Raw genomic sequence first — 10,000 nt, forward strand, 5'->3', positions numbered from 1 at the left:
AATTATATTTGTAAACTGTGGACGTGGTGTCCTCCAGAACAAAGAGGAAAATAACCATTTGGATTATTATAGGCGCAAAGTTCAAAAGCCAGCATCTGTGATGGTATGGGGGTGTATTAGTGCCCAAGGCATGGGTAACTTACACATCTGTGAAGGCACCATTAATGCTGAAAGGTCCATACAGGTTTTGGAGCAACATATGTTGTCATCCAAGCAAGACAATGCCAAACCACGTGTTACAACAGCGTGGCTTCGTAGTAAAAGAGTGTGGGTACTTTACTGGCCCTCCTGCAGTCCAGACCTGTCTCCCATGGAAAATGTGTGGCGCATTATGAAGCGTAAAATACGACAGCTGAGACCCCGGACTGTTGAACGACTGAAGCTCTACATAAAACAAGAATGAGAAAGAATTCCACTTTCAAAGCTTCAACAATCAGTTTCCTCAGTTCTCAAACGTTTATTGAATGTTGTTAAAAGAAAAGATGATGTAACACAGTGGTGAACATGCCCTTTCCCAACTACTTTGGCACATGTTGCAGCCATGAAATTCTAAGTTAATTACTAATTGAGTTTGAACATCAAATATGTTGTCTTTATAGTGCATTCAACTGAATAAGGGTTGAAAATGATTTGCAAATCATTGTATTCCGTTTATATTTACATCTAACACAATTTCCCACCTCATATGGAAACAGGGTTTGTACGTCTACTTCTATGTCTACGTCTCCATTTGCGTCTGTGTGTGTGTATTCATATTCCCAGTGTGCTGCAGATGGATGATGCAAGGTCTTTGTAGTTTCCAAACAGCATCCATCCATGCACTTGCTGTAACACCTCACTTATTGTAGCCACATGCTACATACTACATGCTAGTTATTCTCATGTTAATAATAAACATGACACTGACACGCGGAGTTGCGTCACACACACACACACACACGCACGCACGCACGCACGCACAGACACAAACAATGGATTCTGACCGCTTCTACCAACACCAAGTGGAAACAATCAGTACTGCAGTGGAGTGGACGCTAGATTACAAGATCATTTATTTTGGTGAGTGACAAAGTGAACTACCAAGACAATCAAAAAAAAAGTACCCAGTATACTAAATGTTGTATTAAGTGTCCACTGATTAATTAAAGTGTGAAGTGAATTATATTTATATAGCGCTTTTTTTGAGTGACTCAAAGCGCTTTACATAGTGAAACCCAATATCTAAGTTACATTTAAACCAGTGTGGGTGACACCGGGAGCAGGTGGGTAAAGTGTCTTGCACAAGGACACAACGGCAGTGACTAGGATGACGGAAGCGGGAATCGAATCTGCAACCCTCAAGTTGCTGGCACGGCCGCTCTACCAACCGAGCTATGCCGCCCCTGTGAGAGACAGAATGTGAAAAAAAAATCCAGGAATTCACATTGTAGGAATTTTAAATAATTTATTTGTAAATTATGGTGGAAAATAAGTATTTGGTCAACCATTCAAAGCTCTCACTGATGGAAGGAGGTTTTGGCTCAAAATCTCACGATACATGGCCCCATTCATTCTTTCCTTAACACGGATCAATCGTCCTGTGCACAACGGCAGTCACTAGGATGGCGGAAGCGGGAATCGAACCTGCAACCCTCAAGTTGCTGGCACGGCCACTCTACCAACTGAGCTATGCCACCCCACTGCACAACAAATTGAAATAATTTGCTTGAATTGTATTTATTAGTTTAATTTATTGCAGACTACTTTCTTTATTTAATCACGGTGGGTTATTTTGCGTCATAATTACATATAAATATTTTGCATAATTTCAATGTGTATTGTTTGGAATGTAAAAACATCCATCCAATTGTCCATATATTTATTCAACTTGGGAAATAATTACATTTCTCCATCAATATTTGTGGCTGATTCATTATTTATTCCATGACCGATTATTGAGCTATTATTGTGCCAAAACTAAATTAATTAATTCAATTAATAAAATACATTTATTTAATTTATGTTTTTTATTATATTTTGTAATAAAAATGTGTGAAACTGGTTGGTAAACATTGAAGTGTAGCTCCTCCTCTGAATGCAAGTGCCCCTACAGCAGGAATACAAATTCCGTATTACGAAAAAATACAAAATCTGGCAAGTCACTGAATAATTTATTTTATTGGCATTAAAAGCGTTTCTACATCCTTTTTGTGTTGAGCTGTTTAAAACAGCATAATGTTTAAAAACATTTTATTGAATTGTCCAGTCATAGTAATACAAACTTGAAAACTATATATTTCTATGTTACCTTTATTAATGACAAAAATATGTATTTACCTGTGATTAATCACCATTAATTTTGAGTTAACTATAAACAAACTGTGATGACTTGCAATTAAATATTTGAATCAGTTAACGGCCCTAATATATACATGTTGGTGTGAAGCTTGGTGGGAATAGCGATGCCGGATTTGTTCTTCCGTGGATGTGTCAGGCAAGAACACAGCGTAAGGTAGGAAATAAAGGATTTATTTAACTAATAAAAGGCTAAGAACAAAAACACTGGTGCTAGGCAGAAAAGGCAAACAAAAGGCGCCAGCATGGAAGCTAGGGAAACAAACAGACACACTAACACTTGGCAAAAAAAGGGAAAACAAAACAACTAGTATGAGAACTAGGAATAAATCAAGCGTAGCGTGAAAGCTATCGAGAAAGAGCATGGAAAACAGTCGTCACTTGTTGCGTGAGAGCAGATTAGGAACCGAGAGCGAAATAACAAAAGGGGCAGGCTTAAATAAGGCAGTCATCAAGAGGAACAGGTGTGCGTGGAAAACAAGGGGCAGGTGAAAACTAATGAGCAACCATGGTAACGGACTAAACAAGGAACTAAGGCAAACATTGGCAGACTATAATACAAAAATGGAACAAAATACGAATATGGAATGATCTGAGCCTATTTTATGGGTTTATTAAATGTATACTGCTGTACACAGACTACTCTTAAGGATACCCTTATCTATACTTTATCTATACTCTATACTTACTATTTAATCACAATTGGTTATTCTGTGCCATAACTATGCATAATTATTTTTCATAAATTCAATTTGTATTATTTTGAATTATCTGTCCATATATTCATTCAACTGTGAATCACATATCGGAAATTATTAAGATTTCTTCATCAATTTTGTGGCTGATTCATTATTTATTCCACAACCTATTATTGAATTATTATTGTGCTAAAACTAAATAAATATGAAATTAAAAGTATATATTTATTAAAGCACTGGATGAAGTTTAATTAAATTATCAAATATAAAATTAAATGCAATAACATTTTTATTAATCATATTAAAATATGTATTACTTATTTTGTTGTATTTATTGGCCTTTATTTTTTTTAAATTATTCGTCAAATATTTTATTGCACAATATTCAAACGTCCAAAGATATAAATGATGGTCATTTGCTGCCACCTTGTGGACACATAGTGACACTGCACTGACAACTTTCAGGCACAAGCTACAATTTTAAGTTAAAGTACCAATGATTGTTAGGTTCTATTATTAGACTTGGGTAAGCATAATGGAAAAGAATAAATGTTTTTACGTTTTTATACACACTCACCATCCAGAAAAGTGATCCGGTGGCAAACTCGGCATACTGCTCGATGGTGGACAGGACACTGAAGATGAGACACACCAGCACCATCAGGAACCTGCCGGAAGGAAGCAAGAACTAATTAATGACTGAACACAGTGTCTGCGATGAGGTGGCAACTTGTCCGGGATGTACCCCGCCTTCCGCCCGATTGTAGCTGAGATAGGCACCCGCGACCCCAAAGGTAATAAGCAGTATAAATGGATATAAAATTATGTAAATATTACATATATGATATATTTTATATTGCTACTACGGTACATTTTAGTCTATTTAATACTTGCATTGTCATTAAATTTTGTTTAAGTCTAAATAACACATTTAAAAATGGCATTCAATATCCATCCATCCATTTTCTACCGTTTGTCCCTCCCAGGGTCACGAGGGTCTGGAGCCTATCTCGGCTGCATTCGGGCGGAAGGCATCGTACACCCTGGACAAGTCACCACCTCTTCAAAGACAACATTCACACACTACGGACCATTTAGTGTTGCCAATTAACCTATCCCCAGGTGCATGTCTTTGGAGGTGGGAGGGGCCTATCCCCAGGTGCATGTTTTGGAGGTGGCAGGGGCCTATCCCCAGGTGCATGTTTTGGAGGTGGCAGGGGCCTATCCCCAGGTGCATGTTTTGGAGGTGGCAGGGGCCTATCCCCAGGTGCATGTTTTGGAGGTGGCAGGGGCCTATCTCCAGGTGTATGTCTTTGGAGGTGGAAGGGGCCTATCCCTAGGTGCATGTCTTTGGAGGTAGGAGGGGCCTATCCTCAGGTGCATGTCTTTGGAGGTGGGAGGGGCCTATCCCCAGGTGCATGTCTTTGGAGGTTGGAGGGGCCTATCCCCGGGTGCATGTCTTTGGAGGTTGGAGGGGCCTATCCCCGGGTGCATGTTTTGGAGGTAGGAGGGGCCTATCCCCGGGTGCATGTTTTGGAGGTAGGAGGGGCCTATCCCCAGGTGCATGTCTTTGGAGGTGGGAGGGGCCTTATACCCAGGTGCATGTTTGGGAGGTGGGAGGGGCCTAACCCCAGGTGATGTCTTTAGAGGTGGGAGGGGCCTTATCCCCATGTGTAAGTCTTTGGAGGTGGGAGGGGCCTATCCCCAGGTGCATGTTTTGGAGGTGGGAGGGGCCTATCCCCAGGTGTATGTCTTTGGAGGTGGGAGGGGCCTATCCCCAGGTGCATGTCTTCGGAGGTGGGAGGGGCCTATCCCCAGGTGCATGTCTTTGGAGGTGGGAGGGGCCTTATCCACAGGTGCATGTCTTTGGAGGCGGGAGGGGCCTATCCCCAGGTGCATGTTTTTGGAGGTGGGAGGGGCCTATCCCCGGGATTGAACGGAGGACTACTCTGGACCTTTTGTATTGTGAGGCACATGCACTAACCCTTATACCACCACCGTGCAAAAATGGAAAAAAAATAAAAAATGCAGGGTATATTGAATAACTACGAAAAGTGTCCCTTTCATTTGTATGGTTTATATTTTACAATTTCATGAGTTGACTGAAAATGTAAATACATTATGGCACTTATTCATATCTTTAATTGGCTCTATTATCTAATTCTGACATCAAACATCGGCTGAAAACACAAATGTATAAAACTAGTTTAATTTTGACACCAACAAAACTATATAGACTGATTTATATACAATTTGTTTACTATAAAAATATATAAAGGCCAATAAATAAATAATATATATTGATGATTTATTGACTAAATACGCTATTAGTGTTATGTTTACCATTTATATACTTTTAACCTTTTTTTATTTTTTTTTTAGAAAAAGGCTTTTCATTGGACTTGACAAGTCTCAATATTTGTTTTAATAAATCAAACATGGACGGATGGATAGAAGTTAGATCGCATGTTTGACAAGGTTACGCTGCCGTTGTCTGGGAAGGTGCTGCACCACGTACAGTATTTACAGTATGTACAGTATTTACAGTCCACTCATTCATTCACATTTGCAGGAGACATTTAGGGGGGCTTGGGGTGTGTGTGCTTGCAGGCGGGAATGAGAGCAGAGTCAGTTTTGTGTATTTTAACCATCCCAGAAATAATCCATCTTTGGAGTGTTTTTACATGACACGCTGGCCATGCTTGCATGCAGCACCGTGATTTGGCTCACTTAAAAAAAAAAAAAAAAGAAGAGTATTGCAGAGCAGCAGTGCTGCTGTGTACTACATACAAGCTGGATTACACGCCATATGCTGAAAAAAGGTTATGTAAGTGTCTGTTGCTTATTATCATTCATGTGGCGTATAAAATGATTCATTTGCAGGATGACATTGGCCCACCTCAGCTTGCAGGAAAAAAAAATTCTGCCCGTGGACACGAAAAATTGAGCCTCACAGGGTGTGGAGAACACTTTGATACAGCATTTAAGTTGTTTCTTGTAAAATCCCATTCCACTGTAATTACTGTACATGCTACTGTGAAGTCATGCAATTATTAGCCAGTAATATGCTGTGAATGTACTCTTCTTCTATGTGTGCAAATACATAGAATATCTAACAAGAGGCGGAGTTGCCGGGCCGACGGCGGGGCAGAGCATGCTTCAGCCCTGCCCAAGATGGCGGCAAGGAGGCGGAGAATGCGGCGGAGCGGAGAGGCGGGGCGTGCTGGGAGCGACGCCGCCGCAATCTATTGCAGGTGCGTGGATCGCGCACCGGCACACAATTAACATTTCTCCCCGTGCTGTATAAAAGGGGAGAAGGAGGAAAGATCAGAGAAGGAGTAGGACAGGGGTAGGGAACCTATGGCTCTAGAGCCAGATGTGACTCTTTTGATGACTGCACCTGGCTCTCAGATAAATCACGGTAAGTAATGAATAATTCCGCTGGTAATCACAGTGTCAAAAATAACGTTCAAAATATAAAACATTCTCATGCATTTCAATCCATCCATTCTTTTTCTACCGCACCAGTTCAACAAGTCGCATTAATGGTAAGAAGTATTTTATTAATTGTTGGTTAGCTTCAGAATAACAATGTTATTAAAAAAGAATAAGATACTTATTATACTCTAAAAGTGATGGTCTTACTTAAAAATTCACTCATTGTTGTATTCAGTCTTAAAAAATGTTTTTATATGACTCTCACGGAAATACTTTTTAATATATTTGGCTTGTGTGGCTCTCCCAGCCAAAAGGGTTCACGACCCCTGGAGTAGGAGAACCAGCAGCAGAACCTGACAGGCGAAAACGACCGAGAGCGAGCCGAAAACGCGGCCGACTGACAGCGAGCGAGGAGCGAGCAGGAGAGGAGCAGCTGGAAAGCGAGCCGACCAAAAGACAAAGCTTGTGTTATTGAAAAATAAACAAAAGTCAAACCTGCAAAGCAATGTCCTTCCTTGATGGTCCATGGAACCCGCACGACGACAACAGGAGTCCGTCACAGTCTCATTAATAATGTAGAATACCCTAATGAAAACCAGTGTCCTCTGCAGTGGACATCAGCGGGCTATTTATTTTTTTCCAAACAAAAGGAATAGACCAAGAACAAATGCAGAAGACACCGGTTCTCAGGTTGGCTAAGTCCAGGGCCATCCATCCATCCATCCATTCACTACCGCTTATCCTTTTTGGGGTTGGGCAGGGTGCTGGAGCCTATCCCAGCTGCATTCGGGCGGAAGGGAGAGTACACCCTGGACAAGTCACCACCTCATCACAGGGCCAACGCATATACAACTTATCCCCAGGTGCATGTCTTTGGAGGTGGGTGGGGCCTATCCCCAGGGGCATGTCTGTGGAGGCAGGAGGGGCCTATCCCCAGGGGAATGTCTGTGGAGGCAGGAGGGGCCTATCCCCAGGTGCATGTCTTTGGAGGTGGGAGGGGCCTATCCCCAGGTGCATGTCTTTGGAGGCGGGAGGGGCCTATCCCCAGGTCCATGTCTGTGGAGGTGTGAGGGGCCTATCCACAGGTGCTTGTCTTTGGAAATGGGAGGGGCCTATCCCCAGGTGCATGTCTTTGGATGTGGGAGGGGCCTATCCCCAGGGGCATGTCTGTGTAGGCAGGAGGAGCCTATCCCCAGGTCCATGTCTGTGGAGGTGGGAGGGTCCTAGCCCCAGGTGCATGTCTGTGGAAATGGGAAGGGCCTATCCCCAGGTGCATGTCTGTGGAGGCGGGAGGGTCCTAGCCCCAGGTGCATGTCTGTGGAGGCGGGAGGGGCCTAGCCCCAGGTGCTTGACTTTGGAAATGGGAGGGGCCTATCCCCAGGTGCATGTCTTTGGAGGCGGGAGGGGCCTATCCTCAAGTGCATGTATTTGTAGGTGGGAGGGGTCTATCCCCAGGTGCATGTCTTTGGAGGTGGGAGGGGTCTATCCCCAGGTGCATTTATTTTTAGGGGTGGGAGGGGGCCTATTCCCAGCTGCATGTCTGCGGATGTGGGAGTGGCCTATTCCCAGGTGAATCTCCTTAGAGGTGGGAGGGGCCTATCCGGAGGCGCATGTCTTTGGAGGTGGGAAGGGCTTATCCCCAGGTGCATGTCTTTGGAGGTGGGAGGGGCCTATCCCGAGTTGCATGTCTTTGGAGGTGGGAGGGGCCTACACCCAGGTGCATGTATTTGGAGGTGGGAGGGGCCTATCCCCTTGTCTGTGGAGGTGGGAGGGGCCTATCCCCAGGTGCATATCTTTAGAGGTGGGAGGAAGCCGGAGTACCCGGAGGGAACCCACGCAGTCGTGGGGAGAACTCCACGCAGAAAGATCCCAAGCCCGGGATTTAATTCTTGACGTTCAGGGGTTAGTGCACACGCATTAACCCCTGTTTCACCGTGCTGCCCAAGTCAAAGGCCAATTTAAAAAAAAACGAGCTGTGGGGCGAAAATGTCACTTTAGACAACTGATGAAAAGTGTCAGGATTACAGAAGGCGAAAGAAAGACTGACACATTTGGCAGATGGGACAGTGATTACATGACCCCTTATGATCATTTGACACACAAACACACACACACACACACACACACACACACACACACACACACACTAGCATAATTCTGTGTAAATGAAAAGCCCAAATGCGTGCTAAAACTTGGACTTGCCATGGACTTGTCAGAGATGCTGCTGAGGCTCAACAGGACTACTTTATGAAGGAGCAGAAGGCGTAGGCGAGGGATAAAAAAAAAAGAGCAGTTAAGGGCAAGCACTCGTGCACCTCCCTTGGTACGGCGCTCAGAGTTGTGTCCTGGACATATGGCACGCCATTATTTGAGGAAACGACCAAAAATACAACATTGTGGGTTATACGCAAGTAGTACTGTGCCAAGTTCCTCTTTTATACAAACATACAGTGGGGCAAAAAAGTATTTAGTCAGCCACCGATTGTGCAAGTTTTCCCACTTAAAATTAATCTTAATCAGGAAAAATTACTAATGATGGTCCATAAATCAGCAGGTTTTTTCTCTTCTTTTTTTCGGTTGAATTTTGAATTTTAAAGAGTCGAAATTGAAGATAAACTATATTTCAAAATTTAATTTTCATTTTTTTCGTGTTTTCTCCTCTTTTAAACCGTTCAATTAAGTGTTTTTTTAATCATTCATTCTCTACAAGAAACCTTCCGTAAAAGGAAAAGAAATGTACGACGGAATGACAGACAGAAATACCCATTTTTATATATATATATATATATATATATAGATTTATTAAAGGTAAATTGAGCAAATTGGATATTTCTGGCAATTTATTTAAGTGTGTATCAAACTGGTAGCCCTTTGCATTAATCAGTACCCAAGAAATAGCTCTTGGTTTCAAAAAGGTTGGTGACCCCTGGCTGGAGTAGAGCAAGGTAAGAGCAAATAAAACCAGGATGTAGGCAACAAGCAGCACAGTTGCTCCAGCCAAAGCTAGAGGATGGCAAAAAAAACAGAAATGCCCCAAAATGCTTGAGTTAATAAGCTTATCTGTATCACTGCCACACCATTAATGCACTGACCAACACATCTGTAGTCATTTCATATCGACTTGTTCAACTATGTGCCCAATGAGACTTGGTACGTCTTCAACGTGTCTGGAGTCTTCACACGTGATCCAGAAGCAGATTTTTATGGTCCTTCTGGTTGACGCCGCAGGGAGGCTGGCCTCAGTAATTCTCGCTAAAGCCGCAGCTGTTTTGTTTTAATCAGATCCCCAGGGTTTGGGCCCCCGCCAAACAAGGTTGGCTAACTCCGTCCTGTCCTGTCCCCAGTAGACACAGTGCAGTATTTAACAGGACGTCACATGTCACTGTCAAGTTTCTCAATGAAGTATCCAACGGCTTGAAATAGGGGGGGAACGGTACACACAAATTTCAGTTCGGTATTCAGTATTCTTCCCCCAAAAACGACGAGTGCAGTTTATACCGAAAAGTTCTATTTTGGTTTCATCTGACCAC

The 10,000-nt window shown here is 42.9% G+C and overlaps 1 protein-coding gene across 4 annotated transcripts in view; it reads right to left on the reverse strand.

Annotated features, from left to right (window-relative positions):
* kcnq1.2 (potassium voltage-gated channel, KQT-like subfamily, member 1.2) overlaps positions 1 to 10,000 on the reverse strand; it is a 508,250-nt gene that overhangs the window by 449,341 nt on the left and 48,909 nt on the right. For all 4 annotated transcript variants that reach the window (XM_061916862.1, XM_061916861.1, XM_061916860.1 and 1 more), the window contains exon 3: positions 3,610 to 3,700. In XM_061916862.1, coding sequence (XP_061772846.1) covers positions 3,610 to 3,700 — 91 coding nt within the window. The remainder of the gene's footprint in view (positions 1 to 3,609; positions 3,701 to 10,000) is intronic.

This window comes from Nerophis ophidion, linkage group LG12, assembly GCF_033978795.1.
Source record: "Nerophis ophidion isolate RoL-2023_Sa linkage group LG12, RoL_Noph_v1.0, whole genome shotgun sequence".
NCBI classification, from domain to species: domain Eukaryota; kingdom Metazoa; phylum Chordata; class Actinopteri; order Syngnathiformes; family Syngnathidae; genus Nerophis; species Nerophis ophidion.